Genomic DNA, 23,851 nt, shown 5'->3' with positions numbered 1-23,851 from the left:
TCTAAATTCTGTCTCCAACTCCACCTGCTGTTCCTTTCTGCAGTCTAGCTTTCAGATCTGTCATTCCCCTGAAATTTTATCCTGTAGTCACTAGTGATTGATTATCAAACCAGATAGACATTCTTCAGTCATTACTGGATTCCTTTGCTGCTTTTGAAACTTGATGATACCTTTCACTCCCTACTCCTTTGCTTCTCAGGACAATACACTCAGCTGATTTATTCAACAAACATGTACTGTGATATAGAGATGAACAAGTCAAAGTGCCTCCTTCCTTTAAAGAGCTTACGTTCTGGCTGTTTTTCCATGTGCCTCTCTCACCAGTCATTTCTCCTGTGGATAGTCTTCTTCCTCCTCTCCTAAAATGTTGGGTGTTTACAAGGCTTGTGACTTTGGCCCATTGTTCTTTTCATTCTGTACACACTGCCTAGGTGAGCACATCAACTAGCTTGGTTTTAACTCCCTCCTGCATGCTCCCAAATCGAAGTGTCCGCTTAGATCTCCTCTGAGTTTCGTGCTCACCTCTGACTACCCTGGACAGCTCTGCCTGCGAGTCCCACAGACTGTTCAAATTCTGTCTTCTCTGAACTTACTCTTAGCACATCCATCACTAAATCTTGTTGATTTTGCCCCCTAAATATTTCTCAAATCTGTGCTCTTTTTTCCATCTCTATTATTGTCTTACTTTGGACCTTCTTTGATCTGAAATATGATGGCCTTCTAACTGGTATCCCCCCCTCTAGTCCTGTATCCGATGTTATCTGTTCTCCACACTACCTACCCTCCTCCCCCAAATGATCTTTGAAAACACATCTGACTGAGTCAAAGTCCTGCTAATAATATTTAAGGGGATCTGTCTGTTCATTCATACAATCTTTTCTCTCATTCAGCAAATATTTATTGTTTACTAAATTGCAAAATCCATTAGAGCTTCTAACGTTTGAGCTTTGCAGCTGGTCACCCAGGGCTCTGCTTCATCTGGACCAGCCTGCATCTCCGTCCTCTTTTTTTGCCTCATACTTAGGTTGCAGCAGTCCTGAACTGCTTCTTCATGTGCACTGTGCTGTTTCTTTGTGCACTGCCCTTGCTGTTCCCTTTGACTGGAATCTTCTCTCTGATTCCTTTCTCTTCTTCCTGCTCCTCACCTAATTAGGCTGCCCACTTTCACCTAATTAACCCAGTTAATGTATAGGTCTCATTTTAGGCCCACCTCTTATTGGAAACCTTCCTTGACACTTCCTTTCTCCAAGTCTAGGTTGGATACTCCAGCTTTGTGCTCCCACAACACCCTTTGCATAGACCAATCATTATACTTTCCACATTTGTTACAATTGTTTTTGAGTCTCTCTCCTCCACAAGACTCTGAGCCTTTTGAAGGCAGGTATGATGTATAATACCTGCATCATACAATACAAGTGAGATGTGTTACCTCCTTATTCCCAGCACCAGGGTGGCATAAGGTACATGGTAGACATGCAGTAATTTTGATTGAATGATCAAATGACTGAAGACAAAAAGTATATGATGTAGTGATTACGAACCCATTCTCAGGAGTTCCCTGGTGGTCTAGTGACTAGGATTCTGGCCTTTCACTGCCGTGTCCTGGGTTCAATCCCTGGTCGGGGAACTGAGATCCTGCAAGCCATGCAGTGTGGTCAAAAAAACCCCAAACAAGACAACAACAGCAACAAAATAACCCGTTCTCTGGAATAATTCAAATCCTATCTCTGGCACACATTGGCTGTGTGACTTGAACATGTTACTTTTCTTTTCTAAGACTTAAATTTTCCTTAGAATGAGAGTTGTGAAGATTAAATGAGATGATGTAAGTAAGACATTTAGCAAGTGCCTAGCACATGGTATGCACTTGATAAAAGTATGCTGAAGACCAGCAGATCCAGAAGTACAAGACCAGACCTAGCCTAGGCCAGTGACTTCCAGAGATCCTTCCTCCGAGTTTCCTGAATGGATGCAGTCTGTTTACAAGGAGATTATAATCTCATTTGGCCAGTGGGATTACATCCATATTTCATTTTCAGAAAAGGTAAATCCGACCACACGCAATAACAAGATGTAGAGAAGAGAAGAGGAGATGTAGAGGATAGAAGGCTCTGTGAAGGCCTCAGGGAGGAGGTGGGACTTGGAGGTTGAGAAGAATTTTTTGTTTTTTTAGGAGGAAGGGAAGAGTATAATTCAGTACCAGGAGAGCATATTCATAATGACTTACTTGGGAGACCTGATGTAGTATGTTATACCTGAAGGATGTATGTGAGGGGAAGGAAGGAGAGAGAGGGATGGGTAAATGGGACTAGTTTTATGAAAAGAAGTGGGAGGTGAAATAAGTAACCTCTGTGGGGTTAAAGTATGAGTCTCAACTTCAAGCCTGAGGGATTTGGGATTGATCAGGGCTGTGCTGGACATTATGGTAGCCCTCAGCCACGTGTAGCTATCGTAACTTTAAGATAAATTTTAAAAAAGCTAAGTAAGAAATTTAGTTCCTCTGTTGCACCAGCTACATTTCAGTTGCTTGATTGTCACATGGTGGCTACGTTAGTGTTTAGAACACTTATATCATTGCAGAACATTCTTCTGGACAGCGTGTTCCAGGTTACCAGATTTCTGGCCTTGTGCGGCCCATCAGATCACTTGGGTCCCTTAAGAAATAATCAGAATTTCTTTCTGACCAGTCCCTACAACTCTGGAGTGAAAAGTGTGGGGCTGAAAAGTAGAGAATTAGGATTTACCCACATAAATGTGGAGATGGGGTTGCTCAGAGAGAGTAGCAAAGCACCCCACGTAAGAGGAGCTAGAGGAGGGGAGAGAGAAGGAAGGCAGGAGAACCTGGATAGGATTATTATCTGGTCATTCACTTGCAAATATTTATTATATTCTTGCTGTATGCTAGGTATTAAGTGCTAGGGGTATAGTGGAAGGAAAAATGGCCTTGACTTCTGCTGTCATAGAGCTTGCAGTTTATGGAGTTTTACTGGATGAGTTATATTGAAGATTCAGGAACATCCATCCTTATGTGCTCCCCATATTCTAAAATGCTTCATTCCTAGAAGTTGGAATTGAAGGCTGAAATGGGCGAAGATATTGCTTAAGGCTAGTTACATAAGCATCCTGTAGTCACTGCTTCAGTTTCTCAAGGTGTAGTAAATAGAAACATTATAACTTCAGAACTTTAGAGGGAATGAAGCATGTGAATGTATGTTTGTGTGGGGCAGGAGGGGTAGGTCCTATTATCCTGCAAAAGTCAGCCATGCTCTCAGCTGTCTTCTGGATTCCCTCCTGTCCCTGCTATCCAACTGTTCTCTTTTCAGGCTTCTTTTATTATTACTGTGAGTAGTCAGTCACCAGATGACTTATTTCCCAATGCTTCATGAAGACATACTTCATTTCTCAGTCCATTACCTGCTCATTCATCAGTTTCCAGCAAGAGCAAACATGCCCCTCTGAACACATAGTGTTTAGAAGTGGGACTTGCCTGTAGCACCATCATCATTTGAGGCTCTGGGTTTAGGATTTTAGATTTACAGCTGACTCTTCATGCTCTTGCATCAGCTCCCTCACAAAGGAGTTGCCTTTTAGACCTAACTCTGGCCCACATTAAATTTATTAAATGACTCATCTCTGACTCTAGATTTCTCCACTCCAGCCTGCCTATACACAGCATCATTTCACCTCACTCTGCAGCTCAGACCCTGGCAGTTGTCTCCTATGGATTGTTAAATCTCCACTTTTTGGCCTAGTGTTCTTTCAACACCTTTGCCTTCTTTGGGTGACTCTCTGGGGCAGCTCCTCTTGGTTGTCCAACTAAGGTCTGCTTCTCACCCCTCACCCATGGCTTGTCATTGCTGAAATCTGTACCATCACTTGTGCTTTTTGAAGTGGAATGTCCACTCCCACTCCTTTTCTTTCTTATCAGTCCCCTTGGCTCTTGGCTTTTTCTACTGGGCAGTTTCCAAAGCCTTTCCTGACTGATCCTATTTCTGTGACTGCATGTCTTCAGCACTCATTTGCTCACTCTGCTTTGCGTTGTTCTGTCTTTGCAGATGGTAGTGAAACTCTGATTTTGAAAAATCTGGTTTCTTTTCTCTCCCCTTTGGATACAAAGCTTGTGCAGAGCGGCTGATTGAGTGTTGCCTTGCCTGCAAGGGGTGTTTCGCAAGGAGAGGGTATTTGAGGCTTGAGCATTAGTAGGCTTCTGGAGTCTAGGGAGGTGTCCCAAAGATCTAGTCTGTCCTTCCCACAGTTCCCTGTTCTGCCCCTAGGTGATCTCATCCTCTCTTTTTACCCTAACTTCTGTGACATGTTGATGCTTCTCATATATATACATTCAGTTAAGGACAGATACTTCCTTTTTGTGTCAGAGCTGGTCATAATTCTTACAACTTTAACAACCTTGTGGCATTTACCTTTATAAGCCCCCGATTCTTTCTCTCCCCTGAAACACTTTGTTTTACTCGAAACTGTGTCTCCTGAATTGCAATTCCCAAGACTCCAAATAACGCACTTTATAGTCTCAAAAAATACACACACACACACACACACACACACCCCCCCCACACACACACACCACACACACACACACACACACACACACACACACACTTTCAGTCCCTTCCCCTCCTTGAGCTTCATACCCGTATATCCTAGTGTGACTCTAGGATCTTCTGCAGGCAACTTAATCTAATTGCGTTTCAATCTGAAATCATCTCTTCTTCGCTTATCATTTATCCCTAAATTATGTCTCCAGTGTATTCCTCATTTTGGGTAATGAGTACTTCCAAATTAGAAACCTTCACTCCCTTGTTATTCCCCAAATGCAGTCAGCAATAAGTCTACCTTCACAATTTCTCCTGGCTCTTTTTCCTCTCCATCCTCTTTCTTCAGGCCTCGTCCCTCTCCCGAATTTCTTCTCTTTCTCTTCTACTGATATCCTACATGACCATAAAAGTTGTTTTACAAAAGAATATCAGACCCTCCAGTAGTGTTGTGCAGGTTGTGTATTGCACAAAGGTGCTGCATTCACACTTTAGAAATTGTAGGTTTGTATATTTATTATGACTATCTTCTGGCAGATGGCAGTAAAATGTGTTGTTCTAACATCAGTATGTTTTGACAGTTAAGGAATGGAAACCTTGGTGCCTATGGAGAACATCCTCTGTTCTTATGTCCTTAGCTCTCTGCCAGGCAAGCTTCTCACCCTTTAAAACTGAGCGTGAATATCCCTTCCTTGTGAAGCCTTTTTTGATGCTCCCTACAAGAGTTAGTCTTTCCTTTCCCTGGGCTAAGGCCATATTTGGCTACTCCCTTCTTATAGTAGATATTACATTATGTTGTAATAATTGATATATGAGTCTGCCCCATTGTACTCCAGGCCCCTGAAGGCTAGGGACAATGTTTCATCATTCTTTGATCCTCAGCAGGTAGCTTAATGTCCAGCACATAGAGTATATCAATAAACATAACAAATATTTGATTACATAGCATGACTGAGGCACAGAAGTAAATACTTTACCCATATTGTTTTATTTAATCCTCACAACACCTTCATGAGTCCTGTCATTATCACATTTTACAGGTGAGGAAATTGAGACTAGGGAGGTGAAGTCACTTGCCTCAAGACGAACAGCTGGTAAATGGCATGTGTGGTGGTGCTGGGGTGTGGTCCTGGAGGACCTGTGCTAGTTTTTCCAGCGATTCTCTTGTGTTTTGTCTCTCAGACTAATGATGCGGGTGTGCTGGTTGGTGAGACAGGACAATCGGCACCAGCGAATCAAACTTCCACATTTGGAAGCAGTCATGGTTGGGCGCAGCCCCGAGACCAAGATCACTGACAAGAAATGTTCTCGACAGCAAGGTAACTGGTCATAGGATTGTGGAGATTACCATGTTTGGTTCCCTCAGATGGTGATATAATCAAAGATGTACATTTCCTGGATGGTACTGATGGAAAACCTTTTGTGTGCCATAAACAAAACTCAGGAACTGAGCTCTTTTAGCCAGTGCTAGGGCCCCATGCACTCCTGACTCCACCCTCTGAAAGTGGTTAATATCCAGTGTTGGGAGCAGGCAGGTTCTATCCTGTACTATGGGTTGGTGGAACTGAGTTCTGCACTCTGCTTTGCCCAGGGAGATTCCTCTTTGGGCAGTGAGACAATTGAATTCTGGGATTTCCAGTTTGGAACCATGCCTGAGAAGTGATGGGATGGTTTCGTCCTTTACATTTTGCCACACACAGAGGGTGGTATCTTTAAAAGACTATGACATCTAGCTCTTGAAATGCCTTTCATGGGATTTAATGAAATGAAAGTCCTTAGGAAAAATCTTTACCATGTACCTCATTTTTTACCTGTAAACTCCAGACATGCTCACTGCTACCAGGCCTCCCCCTGCAGTGTGTTTGCCATGGTTCCTAAGGCTTGGAGTCTGCAGCACTGATTATGGTTTTTCCCACATGAGTTAATCTAAATGGGAAAAAGAAAAATGCCATGCTTGAGCTGGCTAAGCCAAACATACAGAAGCAGACTCTGCTTCTTGCTCTCTGTCTGCCTTGTCACAGCAGCAGCTGTAGGGATGTGTATGTCAGCCTGTCCAGAGGCTTTTTGTTCACGTATCTGAACACAAGTATTTAGTGTTACTTCTTCCCACACATGCTCAGACTGTTCTGTCCCTGCAATCCTTTTTCTAGAATATTCTTTCTACTCCTCCTACCCAAGGCCAGCTGAACTTCAGTTTTCCAGGAACGTATCTTTTAACTTTTTCTCTGTTGAAGGCATCTGATGGTTTCATACAATAGTGGAAGTCTTGATTTAATCCTGAGATATAAGAGCTTGTGAGAGAAATGGGTCCCCTTTCCTGACTGCAGAGTCTGTGATCCTGAGTGGGCCAAGGGCTCTGGAATAGGGAGACTTGTAGGGATTCAGTGAAGCTGCCTTATAAAGATATTAGCAGTAGCTAAGGGAGTATGTACACTGTTGGGCATTTTATGGAAGGACCTGGAGCCCTAGCCACCTGAATAATGGATGATTTTGCTCTTAGGCCTTTGAGGAAACCCTTGTCACATTGCCTCCTGGAGTGAGGCTTCATTGTCTTGTAGGGAGAACAGGAGCAAGTGCCTGGTTCTTCATGGCATTTGGGTTTAACTTTTTTCAATCTCTTTCAGTACAGTTGAAAGCGGAGTGTAACAAAGGATATGTCAAGGTAAAGCAGGTATGTCTATTTGTAACTTGGATTTCCATGTTATACTTGATGATTTTCTTACACTGTTGACTTTAGAATGTCTGTGCCAGCCAATAAAGGGTTCTCTGTCACGTGTGGAAGTGGCAGAGTAACGGAAGTGAATATTAAGCACAGTGCCTGGCACATAGTAAGTGGTGAACATAGGAGTAGCTATATTGCTATTATTATAATTATTTTCTGATTATTCCATAGGTAGGGGTCAATCCCACCAGCATTGACTCACTCATAATTGGGAAAGACCAAGAGGTGAAGCTGCAGCCTGGCCAGGTCCTCCACCTGGTGAATGAACTTTATCCATATATCATAGAGTTTGAGGAAGAGACAAAGAACCCTGGCCTGGAAACACACAGGAAGAGAAAGAGGTCAGGCAACAGTGATTCTGTAGAAAGGGATGCTGCCCAGGAAGCTGAGGCCAGTACAAGACTAGAACCTGGGAACAACTCTAGCCAGTGCTCTGTGCCCCCAAAGAAGGAGAAAGATGCATCCACCAAAAAGGTGAGGGTAGTGTGCTTGATAGATGATGTGGAGATTAAACGAGGTGTAATGACTACTTAATTGTTTTGTACGCAGTAAAGCCCAGACATGCCTAAGGGGTTATTAACCATGATGAAAGAGTCACTTGTTTGTGTCACCAGTCAGTTGGGTGAATATCCCTTTATGTACTTTTCTCTTGAATTTCTGAGGTAAGCCCCTTGAAGGTAGGGTGATAATGGCAGTGTGCTTAACACTGAGCTGCTAAAATGGGTCAGTGTCAGTGTGTATCTATAGAAGGTTAAGATTGGAACATTCTTCATAGATCATGTGATTCACATCCTGATGTCAAAGTGGAAACTTAGGCTGTACATGGAGTGGGAGAGGGCAAAGAACATGCAGTTCACACTCTGGTGTTTCCAGCCTCTGTCTAGACATGCAGCTCTGAATATGGTAAGAAAATGGGGATGGCTTATGATTCATAAAGGAAAAGGTTGAGGTAAAGAGATATAGTTTAATTCTTAAAGACTGACCTTATTTCCAAGTTTGGTTGGACTTTGCTGATGTCCAGTATTAACTACTGACAAATTTAACTATCGCATTTGTGATTTACATTGCCCCTTTTTGCTCTAGGAATCATTGGGCCACTGGAGTCAAGGCTTGAAGATTTCAATGGAGGACCCCAAAATGCAGGTCAGAATAAAATTTTGGCATTGAAATACATTTCACGTTTTAAATGATCACTTCACAGAGTTCATAACTACAAATGAAATCCAAGGAAATTAGTCCTTCTGAGTGAGATTTGTTTTACTGGGCTATTTTGTGAGATCAAGTGGCTTTTCTCATAGTCAGTAAGTTAGCAACTGGAGTTCTTTGGAGAGAAGCCAAGTTTTTCAAATGAATATCCCTTCTGCCTTGTTCCTCCTTCTTCCTTCTTCTTCTGGGTACTATTATTATAAGGGAAGTTGTGTTAACCTTAGTGTGGTCTCTTTCAACAGAGTGTCAGATAATGTATAGTGACTGTAGTTACTGGGCTGCCCTGGGATTAATGGTCAGGCATCATCCTGGGAGGAGTCTGAGTTCTTAAATTACATCCTGGGGTGACAAGGGGCAATCTGATAGGGCTTCTTGGAACACACTTGCGTGTATCATGTGGTCTCCTGTGTTAGAGTGAGAATAGTGCATTTGAGTTCATGCCTGCAGGGGTTTTACATCAGATCCTCAGGAACTATGTGCCTCTTCTGTGTGTTCTGTGTAGTGTGGTGACTGAAAACGCAGACTGGAGTCAACTAGATCTGTGTTGGAATTCTAGACTTCCCACTTAGTACTGATAACTATGTGACCTGGCACAAGACACTCAACTTATCTGAGTCTCTGTGCTTTCATTGGTCAAAATCGGGATACTAAGACCTTCTGCACAAGATTGTGGTGGGAATTAAGTGAGTTAATGAATGTGACTGTATCTGGCACACACAAGATGCACTGTAGATGTCCGTTTCCTTCTCTTGTGCCCCTCTGCTAGGTTTACAAAGATGAGCAGGTGGTGGTGATTAAGGATAAATACCCCAAGGCTCGTCACCACTGGCTGGTCTTACCATGGGCCTCCATTTCCAGTCTGAAGGCTGTGACCGGAGAACACCTTGAGCTCCTCAGACACATGCACACTGTGGGGGAAAAAGTGATTGCAGACTTTGCTGGGTCTAGCAAACTCCGCTTCCGATTGGGCTACCATGCCATTCCCAGCATGAGGTAAGCCTTGTGGGGAGTGCTGGTGTGTCCTGGTTCTATCTAGGTGGACAGATGGATTCAGCCTGGGTCTGCTGACTGTGCTCATAGCCCTGAGGTCCAGGGGAGTAGGGTGGGGTGTTTCCAAGGCAGGTGGGCTGAAACTTCAACCCTCCTGCCTGACTTGCTCATAAGCCTTGAGTTCCTACTTCTGCTTATAATTCGATAACTTACAGTTCTTTGTTCTTCTCAAAGTGTAAACTCTGATAGCCTAACTTATGAACTAGATGAAGCAGCTTCATTGCCTTCGGGTGAAGAACTGTGGTCAGTGGCTTTTATCAGATTTTTCAGAAGCATCTATAACCCCTAAATGATTAGGGGCCATTGCTTTGAAGGAGGCAAGCATCACTGAATTCTTTCATGACAGCCTAGTAGATCTAAGATTTAAAATAAAATGAGAAAAAAGTGTAGAGCCTGTTTTCCTTTGGCTCATACCCAGAGGGATTCAGAAATTAATGATTGATACTTTTCAAGGAATGAAAGCAAGGCAGATCTCCAGTTCTTTTGAGCTAAGCAACAAGAGAAGCAGAGTGATTGGGTTTCTGAGTCTTTATCTTAGGCTGTTTTTTTTTTTTTTTTTGGTGGTAAAATACACGTAACATAAAATTTACTATTTTAACTATTTTTAAGTGTACAGTTCAGTGGCATTAAGTACATTCACATTGTTGTGCGACCATCACCACCATCTATTTCTAGAACTTTTTTCATCTTCCTGAATTACCTCTCATTCCTTCCTCCCCCTAGCCCTTGGCAACCACGATTCTAGTTTCTGTTTCTATGAATTTGACTTCCCTAGGTACCTCGTATAAGTGGAATTATACAGTATCTGTTGTTTTGTGGCTGGATTATTTCACTTAGGATAATGTCTTCAAGGTTCATCCATATTGTAGCGTGTGTCAGAATTTCTTTTGGTTATTTTATCTAACCACCTAACAGTCTTCACAGTTTATTAGGTGGGTAATTATGACTTAGATTACTGGTTACCTTAACAAGTGAAATTTTTGTGCCACATTTTTTCCCCATCAATACTCTTTATTTTAAATTGAGGCATAACTTACATACAATAAAATGCACAATAAGATCTATAGTTTGATCAGTCTTGATGTATATGCCATGTAACTGTCACTGTGATTAAGATACAGAACGTTTCTATCATCTCCCAGGAAGTTCCCTTGTGCTCCTTTCTTGCAGTCCTCCCCTCAATCCCCACGTGTTGTTCTCCTTTCTTTCAGCATAGATTAGTTTTGTCTGTTCTAGAACTTCATATAAGTGGAATCATACAATGTATCCTCTTTTTCTATCTTTTTTTGGTCAGCATAATGGATTTTGAGATTCATGCATGTTGTTGTGTATATCATGGATATACTTCATTTTTTTGCTCTTGTATAAATACCCAGAAGTGGAATTGCTAGGTCACAGGGTGGAAGTTATGCTGTATCTCATTAAAAAAATATTTTTTAATTGTTAAAACCTTATTCAAAAATTTAGGGCGAAAAGTCACCCATAATCCTATTTCCCTAATACTGCAGAGCTCATGACTAACAGCCCTTGATCACAAAGCCCTTTTCACGTAGTAATCATGGTGTCCATACCCTTTTTTTAAAAAAATTTTTAATTGGGGTGCTTCCCTGGTGGTGCAGTGGTTGAGAGTCCGTCTGCCGATGCAGGGGACACGGGTTTGTGCCCCGGTCCGGGAGGATCCCACATGCTGCGGAGCGGCTGGGCCCGTGATCCATGGCCGCTGAGCCTGCGCGTCCAGAGCCTGTGCTCCACAACGGGAGAGGCCACAACAGTGAGAGGCCCACGTACCACAACAAAAAAAAAAAAGAAAAAAAATTTTAATTGGGGTATAGTTGCTTTACAATGCTGTGTCAGTTTCCGCTGTACAACGAAGTGAATCGATTATATGTATACGTATATCCTCTCCCTCTTGGACCTCCCTTCCCCCGCCCCCATCCCACCCATTGAGGTCACCACAGAGCACCGAGCTAAGCTCCCTGTGCTATACAGCAGGTTCCCACTAGTTATCTATTTTACACATGGTAGTGTATATATGTCAATCCTAATCTCCCAATTCATCCCAGCCCCTGCTTCCCACCCTGTGTCCACACGTCTGTTTTCTGCATCTGCTATTGTGCTAAGGAGAATGCTAAAGGCAAGAGCTGTGACTGGTGTGGGTGGGAAGCAAAATGACCAGTAAGTAAAGTTTCCAGTTACATATCCTTTTATGATCACTCTTTTTTTTGCGGTACGCGGGCCTCTTACCGCTGTGGCCTCTCCCATTGCGGAGCACAGGCTCCGGACGCGCAGGCCCAGCGGCCATGGCTCACGGGCCCAGCTGCTCTGCGGCGCGTGGGATCCTCCTGGACTGGGGCACAAACCCATGTCCCCTGCGTCGGCAGGCGGACTCTCAACCACTGCGCCACCAGGGAAGCCCTATGATCACTCTTTATGATATCATTTTGAATAAATTAAAGATAGGAAGGAAAAGGTAATAAATTAAATATTTTTTCTATTGTAAAAGTAATATATTTTCAATTTAGAAAATATAAAACTGGAAGTATGAAGTAGAACAAAGATCTTCTATAATATCACCACTAATTAAACTCTAGACCTTATTCAAATTTCAGCCATTTTTCTTTCCATTTTTTTTCTGCTCCAGGATCCCACATTGCATTTATTTGTTGTCTCTCCTTAGTCTCCCTGATCTGTGACAGCTCCTCCTCCTTTTCTGGTTTTCATGACCTTGACACTTTTTATGAGTACTGGCTAGTTGTTTTACGGGATGTCTCTCAATTTGAGTTTGTCTGATGTTTTTTCATGACTAGATTAAGGTTATCAATATACCACAGAAATGATGTGTGTCCTTCTCAGTGCATCATATCAAGGAGTGCATGATGTCAAGATGGTTTGTTGCTCGTGATATTCACCTTGATCACTTTGTTGAGGTGGTGTCTGCCAGGTTTCTCTACTCAAAGTTACTGTTTTTCCCTTGTAATTGATGAATATCTTGGGGGGAGATGTTTAAGACTATGCTACTATATATTTTCTCCTCAAACTTTTGCCCAGTGATTTTAGCATCTATTGGTGGATCTTGCCTGCAACAGTTATTATTATGGTGTTTACCTAATGGTAATTTTATGTTTCCCTCATTCCTTCTAATTTATTAATTGGAATTACTCTGTGTGGAAGAACTGTCCCTTCTCCCCCATTATGTATTTATTCAATACACGTATGGACTCATGGATATTTATTTTAGTCTATAGGATTTAATTTAATCTATCTCTGTTTATTGCTCAAATTGTTCCAGCTTTGGTCATTGGAAATTCCTTTAGATTGGCTCCTGTATCACTTTGACATGCCCCAAACATTTTTTGAGCTCTTCCTTATTTTCTGACTCCTTATTTTTTGGAACAAGATGTTCCAGGCTTATCTTATATTTTTCCTGTTCTAGCCCTGGAATGAACCACTTTTCCAAAGAGCCCTAGTTCTTTTTAATGGATAATGACATTTATAAGCCAAGACTAGGGCACGAGGTTTCTGTAGAGAGAAGTAGTTGGTTCCAGAGTGTCTTTGCTTCTAGGTTCTCTTAGCAGATGAAGCCAGGAAATACATGCATGAATCCTTACCCACACAGATACATGCACCTCTCTGTTTATTTCTCTGTTTACCTACCTGTACATGTGTATGGAAAGCCATGAGCTCATGCTGATACTTCTGATTCCAGTCCAACTCCACAGGTTCATCCTTGTCTTCCTGTTTCCTTTTTTGTGACTTCTTTCTCCAACAGTGAGAAATTTGGCTCTCTTTAGCTACAATTAGTTCACTTATTTGTTCAGTCCTAGTATACACATAAAATAGTTGCAGAATTGCTAATCCGCACCCAGGTGAGAAAGACATTTTACTCACTAGAGTACAGACTTTGTATATAACGTTCTTTTTATCTTTACAGAATTCAGTCAAAATACTGTTTTCCAAGCTTAACTAGGTAGTTATTTTCTTCCTGACCCCCTTCAGTGTGGTTCCCTTTTTATTTGTAATACAGTTAGGTTTATTTGTTACTGCTTATATTCCATTTTAAATTCCCACACGGCACTGGTTGGTTTTGATGATTTGTTGGGAGAATGTGAAATATTACTGATTCTAAGAGTCAAAGCTATACAAAAAGTCATCCTACTTGGTTTAACAAGTCCAAAAGCAAACTCTTGGTTTTCTTCCTTAAACCTGCTTTTCCTGAAGCTTCTTCATCTTAGCAAGTGGCACCTCCCCAAACCTACATCCAATCCATTAGTTGGTCCCATTGGTTCTATTCCAGAATATATTCAAAATTGGATTGCTTCTTGTCATCTCGACTGCTATAGCTCCGGTCTAAAACATGATTATTTCTGGCCTGGACTGCTACAGCAGCCTCCTAACTGGTCTCTCTGTATCCATCCTTACCCTTTCTACAGACCTTTCTCCACACAGTAGCCAGAGTGATCTTATCAAGTGTCAATCAGATAACAGGACTCCCCTGCTTAAAATCCTTCAGTGGTTCCCAGTGTAATCAGAATAAAATGCAAACCCTCTGCCAACCTATAAGACCCTTTATGATCTGGCTTCTACCTAGTCCCTGCTCCTTGTTTCCAGCCATTCCAGCCATATTTCCTTTCTGCTCCTTGGTTGCACCAAGCCCTTTTTCAGGGCCTTCACACTTGGTCTCCCCACTCCCTGAAACACTCTTTCAGATCTTTGCTTTCATGACTGCTTTCTCAGCTCAAATCACTGCCTGGGAGAGGCCTTCCCTGGACACCCTAGCTACTTAAAGAGGCAGCCTCTACCCTCAGGCACTCTCTATCCCATTCCCCTGTTTTATTTTTTTCTTAGCAATGTTAACATTTTGAATTTTCCTTGTTTATCTGTTTACTTGTTTATTATTTCTCTCCCCTCATAAGAATATAATTTCTGTAAGGGCATAGGCCTTTCCCATTTTGTTCACTGCTAAATTCCCAGTGCTAGTACAGTGCTTGGCCTGAGTAGGTACTTAATGAGCCGTAAATAGTCTTTTTTTTTTTTTAATTAGGATATAGTTGCTTCACAATGTTGTGCTAGTGTCTGCTGTACAGTGAAGTGAATCAGCCATATGTATATACATATCCCCTCCCTTCTGGTTTTCCCTCCCCTCTAGGTTACCTCAGAGCATCGAGTAGAGTCTGCGCTATACAGCAGGCTCTCATTGGTTATCTATTCCATACATAGCAGTGTATACATGTCAATCCTAATCTCCCAATTCATCCCATCCCCTTTCCCCTCTCAGTGTCCATGCACTTGTTCTCTACGTCTGTGTCTCTATTTCTGCTTTGTAAATAAGATCATCTATACCATTTTTTTAGATTCCTTATATATGCATTAATATATATTGGGTTTTCTCCTTCTGACTTACTTCACTCCGTATGACAGTCTCTAGGTCCATCCATGTCTCTACAAATGACCCCATTTCGTTCCTTTTAATGGCTGAGTAATATTCCATTGTGTATATGTACCACATCTTCTTTATCCATTCATCTGTCGATGGACATTTAGGTTGCTTTAAATAGTCTTAAGTGAATGAATGAATGAGTGGAGTTAAATGGAAACACTATCAATATTTTACATACCCATACTTTTTGTCATTTTGATTAAGCTAGGTTTAATGGTCAATCTTTGTTTCCTCTCAACTAGCCATGTACACCTTCATGTGATCAGCCAGGATTTTGATTCTCCTTGCCTTAAAAACAAAAAACACTGGAATTCTTTCAATACCGAATACTTCCTCGAATCACAAGGTAAACAGTGTTCTTTGGTTTTTACATTTGTTTCATTTTCTCAGTTGTTCTTTTTTTAAAAAAATTAATTAATTAATTTACTTTTGGCTGTGTTGGGTCTTTGTTGCTGTGCACGGGCTTTCTTTAGTTGGGGTGAGAGGGGACTACTCTTCGTTGCAGTGTGCAGGCTTCTCATTGTGGTGGCTTCTCTTGTTGCAGAGCACGGGCTCTGGGCGCATGGGCTTCAGTAGTTGTGGCACGTGGGCTCAGTAGTTGTGGCTTGCAGGCTCTAGAGTGCAGGCTCAGTAGTTGTGGTGCATGGGCTTAGTTGCTTGGCAGCATGTGGGATCTTCCCCGATCAGGGATCAAACCCCTGCATTGGCAGGCGGATTCTTAACCACTGCCCCACCAGGGCCCTTCTCAGTTGTTCTTATACTTGATTCATTTGTTTCCCAAAATAACCTGGCTTCAAAAACCCATGTACAACTTTGTGTTGCCTGTACAGAGAGCCCCACTGAAAGAAACTGGGTTATTTGGATTGTAGTAGGATTGCCACTTTGCTGTGAGCAGCCTTCTTGGGGGACTTAGAATGCTGTTATGTCAGGGTCTAAAAATGATTGTTTATTTTAACAATGGGGGACTTCAGAGGTTGTCCTGAGAATTATTGGAGTTCATGGATCTGAAAGCTCTAAACAGTTATTTCTTCCTTCTGCCAGCAGCTAGGGGGCTGCCTTCCGTCAAGAGTGGTTACTTAACAGGGAAAGGCTGCGTATACAGAAGGAAGCATTTCCCAGTGGGTATACTGTGGAACTTCATCATGCTGGGATGTTAATGATGACAGCTCCCATTGACCAAAGGCTAACTAGGGGTAAAGCCCTGTGATAATTAGCCTTTGACATAGTAACATGGATTGCTTAGAGTGTATCCTGAAGGAATGTAACCATCTCAGAAATAAGTTGCTCAGATTTAGAACCTGACTGAGCCCATTTTCCCAATAGTGAATGTAACCTCAAGTTTACTAGCTTTAAGGATACCTGGCATATTTGGGAGTCAGATTTTCTTCCTTCCTTCCTTCCTTCCTTCCTTCCTTCCTTCCTTCCTTCCTTCCTTCCTCTCTCCCTCCCTCTCTCCCTCCCTCTCCCCTCCTCCCTCCTCTTTCTTTTTTCCTTCCTTCCTTCCTTCCTCTCTCCCTCCCTCCCTCCCTCCCTCTCCCCTCCTCCCTCCTCTTTCTTTCTTTTTTCCTTCCTTCCTTCCTTCCTTCCTTCCTTCCTCCCTCCCTCCCTCCCTCCCTTCCTTCCTTCCTCTTTTTTTTTGTATCTGGCCTCTAAATTCTATTTCCTTGCTTGCAGCTGTGATTGAGATGGTACAAGAGGCTGGCAGAGTGACTGTCCAAGATGGGATGTGTGAGCTCTTGAAGCTGCCCCTCCGTTGTCATGAGTGCCAGCAGCTGCTGCCTTCCATTCCTCAGCTGAAAGCGCATCTCAGGAAGCACTGGCCAAAGTGATTCTGTGGAGCCTGAACTTCTGCAGCAGGTGTGGCTGATTGTTTAGACCAAATTCCTGACACCTGTTTTGGATTGTGTGTGAACTTTTATTTCTTGAATTAAAACATGCAATTTTTTTTTTTTCAAAGCTTGTTCTATTCCTGAGTGGCCACAATATGGGGTGACTTGAATAGTTCAGGAATTAGGAATTAGAGTTTGTCATGGATGTGTTCTTTGGTGAGGGTGGCTGAGATAGACCTGGCCCACCATCTCCAGGAGCCACATCAGGTCTGACTAATGGGAGCAAAGCCATGTTCAAACTGATCAAACACAGGATATAGAAGCAGAGGGCTGCTTATATATTTCTGTTTCTTACATTTATCCTTCCTCCTCAGAGGCAGGTGGTACCCTTTCATCAGAGCAGCCAGAATGGTCTCTTATTTATCCCGAAGGCACTGATTGGTCTTGTTCTCTGATCTTAATCTGGTCTGTAATATTCTCTGTCTTTCCCTCCTTCTTAGGGAGACTTAGTTTCTTCTGTCCCCTTCATTGCTTTCTATCCCAAACCACCCAAATGCTCCTTTTCCCAGGAAGTCTGTCTCATCAGTTCTCCTTCACTCTGAGCAAACAGGCTAGGTGAGGGGGTAGAAGGATGGAGTTTTCTTCTAATATCAGGAATTCCTGGATGGTATGGAAATACTCAGCCGTATGTTCATCACAGTTCAACTGTCAAGTCTTCTTGGTGTCTTGCTTAGATCTGTTGTCTGAAAATAAAGTTCATTTGTTTGGGGTCTCTCTTAGGTAATTGAAAACTATCAGGAGTTAGCTAATAGTCACAAAGTCAGCTCTGATGCACAAAAAGATAGTTGTTGAATGAAAAGTTGCACAGAACCCCATTGCTTCACCTTTCCCTCAGCACAAATTTGGATGGAACAGTTGGATTAAGTTACTTTTTGGATAACATCAAAACTAAAGGTGAAGGGAAGTCTAAAACATTATTTTTGATCAGTTGTTGATCTATTTGGCGGTGTGACATTTTTTGCTCTTGTTTGTAAAAAAAGAAAAGAACATCTTAACAATAACTTCTTTCTGAAGAGAGAAAAACCTCAATCCACAGAGACCACATTTGACCTGTGTCTTTCACAAATAAACAAGATGCCACAGTGGTTTTTTGGTGAGCATGGGTATAGTCATAATTAGTAGTAATTAGTGATTATAGCAGCTAACGCTTGTCCAGCTCCTTCATTTCTGGTATTATGTTAAGTACTCTATCCAAATGATGTCATTTACTTCTTACTCTTTGTAACTCTGGGGTAGCTACTATTGTTATGCCCCTTTAAAGGATGAAGATCTAAGAATCTGTAAAAGATCCTGGGTTCCAAAGTTGGTCTTGGTTCTGGTGCATTGAACTCAATATTTTCCCTCTCAGCTGAACAGTAAAATGCAGTACTAACCAGCAGAGGTCATAGACCCGCAGGGGCCTTGGGCCTGTGCTGACCAAAAGTTTCCATGGCTTTCGTTGATTTCTCTGAGGCTGGGTCTAAAGCCTTTAAAGCCCGTTTGTCCACCATTTTTCATCTCTGTCCTCTGTTCCTTCTGCATTCCAGGAATGTAGTCCTTACTAGCCCAGCTTATCCATAAATAGTTCCTTATCCAATAAATAGTTCCTTCTGTCTGGCTCAACTCTGGACCTTTGAGCCTGCCCAATTGTCTGCTTCCTCTCCTGCAGTGGTTGCCTCCTTACCCTGTGACCCATGGCCTTCTCCCTCGACCCTGTGGAGGGGATGTGGCTTCATAGCTTTTCCTTTGGTGTCATCACTATGACTCTTTCTAGAATCATGGGCTTGTTGGTTAAGAACAGACTCTGGATTCAGATCTGGGTTCCAATCCTGGCTCCAGGTACTCAGAGCTGAGGGATCTTAGGCAAGTTACTTATTTTCCCTGAACTTCAGGGTTATAAGCATTAAATAGAATAATCCATGTAAAAGATTTATCGTAGTGTCTGGCACAGAGAAGGGCTCGATAAATGGTAACTGGAAGCTCTGCTTTTATTTTGGTGGGGGGAATGGTGGGGATTGGGAAAGAGGGTTCACTTGATCTATCCCCTTCTTCACATCTGATGCCTTAGAACCCAGAGAAACTCTCTTTCTAAAGGTATACTCCATGGACTCCTGAGACCAGAATTACTAGTTTCCTTTTAAAAAATATAAATACCTGGGTTCTACCCCAGAACTATTGAATCACAATCCCCTGGATCTAGGAATCAGCACTATATAACAAAAATTCAGGATGATCTTTATTCATACTAAATTTTGAGAACCAGAGTATAAATCAGCCTTTGGCTTCAAAACACCTTGCATTTCTGAAGCTTCCAGATTAGGCTGTGTCTTGCCAGGGCACATACTGTATTTTCTGGTTGGCTTTCTGGGCCAGTTATGGGTCTTCCTTCCCTTTGCAGGGTCAATGTTATTTCAGGATCCAGGAAGACCTTGGGCAGTAGATGAGGGAGAGTGACTGGCTGTAGCCACCAGCCCTTCCTTTCTGCAGGGGTTGGAGGGAGCCCCTCTGGCCCCAGGTTCTTAGCCAAGTTGAGCTGATGACTGCTCCTCTTCAGTGGCTCCCATTCCCCTCTTCCTGCCCAGGGGTCAGTTTCAGAGGCTTGGCTTGGGACCCTGATGAATGTAGCTAGCCATAGACTCAGAGCATATATGTTTTTTCCTCTCCTGGGTTTGTCTCTTTGATATCCAGGGATGAATAGTCCCTTCAGGGACCAGGCCATACTTGGGATGGTCATTAAGGGTCTCTACAGGTTCAGTGACATTTCCTGGAGTTTCATCCCATACATTGGATATGCCTAGATATCAGAGATTCAGGGCTCATCTGTGACAGAATTGGCCTAACTGCCTCTCTCTGTCCCAGTAATGCCAACTTGGAGACTTCCACAGAGCTCTTCCATAGACTAGATTAAAAAAAAATACATGATAGGGAAGTCCCTGGTGGTCCAGTGGTTAGGACTTGGTGCTTTCACTGTGGTGGCCTGGGTTCAATCCCTGGTTGGGGAACTAAGATCTTGCAAGCTGTGCAGCGCGGCTGAAAAAAAAAAATTGATGAAAGCCATCAAGCCTACTCCCCAGGGTAATGTATATATACACATTTTATATACATTAATAGGGAGTTTATAAAGTCCCTGAAGTGCTTCCATAGACTCCCTAGTGGTCGGGGGACCTCAACTTACGAACCTCTGCTCTGGTGAAAAGGTTCGTCACATGTCCGGGATTTCAGGAGGTGTCTGCAATCACTGCAGAAGACAAGGGGCCAGATCCCATCTCCAGGATGTTTCTGGGATGCTTTCCTTTGGTCTCAGTGCTCCTTCCTCAGCCCTTTAGTACATACACATCCTGGGGGCCTCTGGCTGGAGTTGGAATCCGGACCCAGGAACTGCTGGCTGCAGTTTAGCCACCACACTCAGGCAGGAGTCTTGGGAAACAGGGAAATCCTCAGTGGGTCTGAGGGCTTTGGGAACCTTGGCTGACACTCATCATAGGCTATCTAAAAGGCATTGAATTGGGACTTCCCTGGTGGTCCAGTGGTTAAGACTCCACACTTCTAATGCAGGGGGTGCGGGTTTGATCCCTGGTTGGGGAACTAAGATCCCACATGCCGCACGGTTAAATGAATGAATGAATGAATGGCATTGAATCTGCTTTACCAAAATGAATGTCTAGGGGAAAACTGTACCGATTATCTGCACCATGATTGTATCTCAAGACTGAAGACCCAGTACAGCTTGTAGCAGCTTGTACTGTTAAACTAAGGCAGAGATTTTACTGAGGCCCCAGCCAGTGCACTTGAGAATTACAGAACATTTAACTAAATTTCAGATAAAGTGCCTAGTGAACTTTAAGAAATAGATAAATGCAGAAGGATTCAATTTAATTTTCCACCTAATGAATAATGTTATATAGTTTAGCATATCAGTATTAAAATCAAGATGAGAATATTTGATAAACTGCAACCAAGGAGAGACTGTATCACAGACAGTATAATATGTGAGAGATAATGAAGGAAAATTTGGAAGTGAGGTGGCCACCTCTAAATTCTTTGTTCAGCCAGGCTACTCAGTGAGCTTGAATAATAGATCTTTTAGAAGAACAAACGTAAATAATGACTTGGAGGGGCCAGAAAAAGGATGCAGAATATTGAGGTGTATAGGCTCCATGTCATCCCCTCCCCCAGGTGGGCTATTGTTGACATTATCACTAGAAAAAATTACCTTTCTTTGCCTGTTTAACCCAGATTTATCACTGCATTGCAATTGGGTGGAGTCTTCTCAAGGTACAGGGCATACTGGCATGAAAAAATAGACTAAAAGCATGTAAATCACATTTGTGATGCCAGGTCGTAGTATTTTCTCCATTAGGACTATCCTCTTTTATCTTGGCCCCATCATAGCCAGGCAAGACAGAAGTTTTATTAAAATAAAGCAGTTTAATATGGATGGATACTTTAAACTCTAGTCAAGAAGGGACATTTACAATTGAGTTCTTCTCTTGCTGAAAGATAAATTAGATAAGATGTGACAGAGCTGAACTGGAACCTGAAACTGATCAAGTGAATGTCTTAAATGGTGGCATGAAGAATAGGCTTTGAACAAATCATAAGCTGGAGCTGGAGGAAAGGACTCTCAAAGTCCATTAGCCTCTCTGAAATGGAGTAATCTATTATTTATATCTTAATCTGTTAACTTTTTTTTTTTTTTAAACAAACAAGCTACCACCAAGGAATGAGCTTTGGGTCTTAGAGTCTCCTAATGAGTAGGGTTCTGATGCTTCCAACTCAGGGAGGGGCTGGTAGGTGAGCAATATGTAAGCAATTGTGAAATGACTCATCAAATCAGTGACATCCTCAAATGCCTGAGAGTTCCTCTCTTGGCAGTTGCTATCTACCCAGACCTCAGGGAAGGAAACAGGCTGGGCATGGGGCAGTGGGAAAGGAGTTCTAGGATTCTGGGCCACTCACTGCTCAATTCCTTTTGCCTGTTCCATTTTGCAAATTTATTTTGAGACCATCTATTTCAACTTTGTCATTTTTTAGAAGGCTACTGGGACTTGGAGGTTTAAAGGGTTCATTTAGCAATTTAAACCAGATCTTGGCCTGTATTGGAAGTCTTCTTGACTCTTCCCAGATGCGCTCAGGGTACTGATATCTTATTTAAGAATAAGGAATGGCGTCAGTGCTAAATCCCACTTGTTTCTTGTCTTGCATATTTTCTTTATCTAAAGGTAGAGTAGGAATAAAAGGACTTAGGCCTTGCGCTCTAGAGCCCACAAGCCACAACTAATGAAGCCCATGTGCCTAGAGCCCGTGCTCCGCAACAAGAGAAGCCACCGCGATGAGAATCCCGTGCACTGCAACGAAGCGAAGCTCCCGCTTGCTGCAACTAGAGAAAGCCCACGCACAGCAGTGAAGACCCAACGCAGCCAAAAATAGATAAATAAATTAAAAAAAAAAAAAAGGCTTAGGCTTGTATTTGAAGCTCAGCTCTGTCACATGTTAGCTGTGTGACACTGGAGTAATTTAACCTCTCTGGACTCAATTTTATCATCTGTGAAATGGAGTTAAAATGTGTAATCCCCGATTGACTGTGAGGATTAAACAAGTATGAATGTGAAAGGCCCAGGTACAGCACTCATCAATCCTGGTCTTCTCTGCTAAACTAACCCCATCTGACCTGTGAGGCCTCAGTGAGTATCCTCTCCAGCAAATTCTTTTTCCCTTCCAGTCTTGGTTTCTCATATTTAAAACCAGGGCTTTGGACTAGATAATACTTAAAGTCCCTCCCAGTAGTAAGAGGGACTTATAACTTGCTTCAGGCTCCAGCTGGTTAGCTTCTATTGCTGTGTCCCTAAGGTCTCCTTTTTTTACTAAGATCAAAATTGGCAGATGAGCTTTCTAAAATACAGAGATTCTTTACATCCATGCCCTTAACTGTTAAGTAAGTTTTAAAAGAAGTCTTCATCTGCCCCAGTTTATGCTGATTCTGGACCCATGGTGGGGAGCAAAGGGCATAGCTGAATCTAGGGGTTTAAGTGACATCATTAGAACTTTCCTTTTCCATCTCCTAGTTCTGCTTTCCTGTGTTGACTCTCTCCAGGGAGCAACAAAAATAGCCATGGGCCTCAGAGAGAGAGACAGGACAGTCCTTTTCCTTGACATTCCTGCCCAAGTATAGAAAGGACCCTGAGTCTTCTGCTTAGGTCACATACTCATCTCTGGACTAATCAATGTATCTCTTAGGAGGAGACGTACTCTGGCCATTTTGAGGAACAGGACCATCTTGAGGCGAGATGGGTGGAGGGCCACAGGACTGATGGCCCCGCCAGAATTACACAGAACAGGGAAGAGCAAGTTGCAAAACAACAGATATTTACCACTCACATGGACTGCACAAATCATTCCAAAATGCTGGTAGCTCCCTTAGCCCTGTGCCATTGTCATGGGATCTAAGACTAAAATGGAGGCAGACAATCCTGGGCTTCTGGCAGCTACAGGTAGAAAGTTGACACAACCCACTGCGCGACCCCCAGCCTGTACTGTTTGCCTTGATTGGAGGAAAAACTATCATATTCAAATTGAATAGTTTCTCGCTAAGGACCTTTTGCAGAAACTTCTCCAGAAGCTGTAGGATGCACTCTTACAACACTGGCTAGAGTTGCTAGGGTCCTGAGGCACCTCCATGTCCTGGCTCACTAGTAGACCACCAGCTCTGCTGCTCTTTCATTGGCTGCTCTTTCATTGCTGCTCTTTCATTGGCTGCTCTTTCAGGGGTAGGAGGCCGGGACCAGGGCAGAGGAAGGGGCTTTGGGAGTTGCCTGAAAAGCCAGTTGAGCAGATGGATTCTTTTTTGTGTGTGTGTGTGTATTGATTCCTTCTTTTCTTCCTTCCTTCCTTCCTTCCTTCCTTCCTTCCTTCCTTCCTTCCTTCCTTCCTCCCTTCCTCCCTTCCTCCCTTCCTCCCTTCCTCCCTTCCTTCCTTCCTTTTTTTAACATCTTTATTGGAGTATAATTGCTTTACAATGTTG

General features: G+C 42.7%; 1 protein-coding gene across 8 annotated transcripts in view; it reads left to right on the top strand.

Annotated features, from left to right (window-relative positions):
- Window positions 1-23,851, top strand: part of APTX (aprataxin) — an 81,525-nt gene that overhangs the window by 24,073 nt on the left and 33,601 nt on the right. For 4 of the 8 annotated variants that reach the window (XR_009519907.1, XM_060014879.1, XM_060014875.1 and 1 more), the window contains exons 2-8: window positions 5,730-5,866; window positions 7,172-7,218; window positions 7,441-7,743; window positions 8,353-8,412; window positions 9,242-9,468; window positions 15,205-15,308; window positions 16,637-16,819. Coding sequence is in view for 7 of the 8 variants with exons in the window: in XM_060014879.1 (XP_059870862.1) it covers window positions 5,730-5,866; window positions 7,172-7,218; window positions 7,441-7,743; window positions 8,353-8,412; window positions 9,242-9,468; window positions 15,205-15,308; window positions 16,637-16,791 (1,033 nt within the window). In the remaining variant the exon portion in view is untranslated. Of the gene's footprint in view, window positions 1-5,729; window positions 5,867-7,171; window positions 7,219-7,440; window positions 7,744-8,352; window positions 8,413-9,241; window positions 9,469-15,204; window positions 15,309-16,636; window positions 16,921-23,851 lie in introns of those variants that run through there. The other 4 variants (XM_060014881.1, XM_060014880.1, XM_060014877.1 and 1 more) reach the window with 1 other exon arrangement.

This window comes from Delphinus delphis, chromosome 6 (assembly GCF_949987515.2).
Source record: "Delphinus delphis chromosome 6, mDelDel1.2, whole genome shotgun sequence".
Lineage (NCBI taxonomy): Eukaryota > Metazoa > Chordata > Mammalia > Artiodactyla > Delphinidae > Delphinus > Delphinus delphis.
Note: the sequence above shows the minus strand (reverse complement) of the source record. Positions and strands in the feature narration are given on the sequence as shown.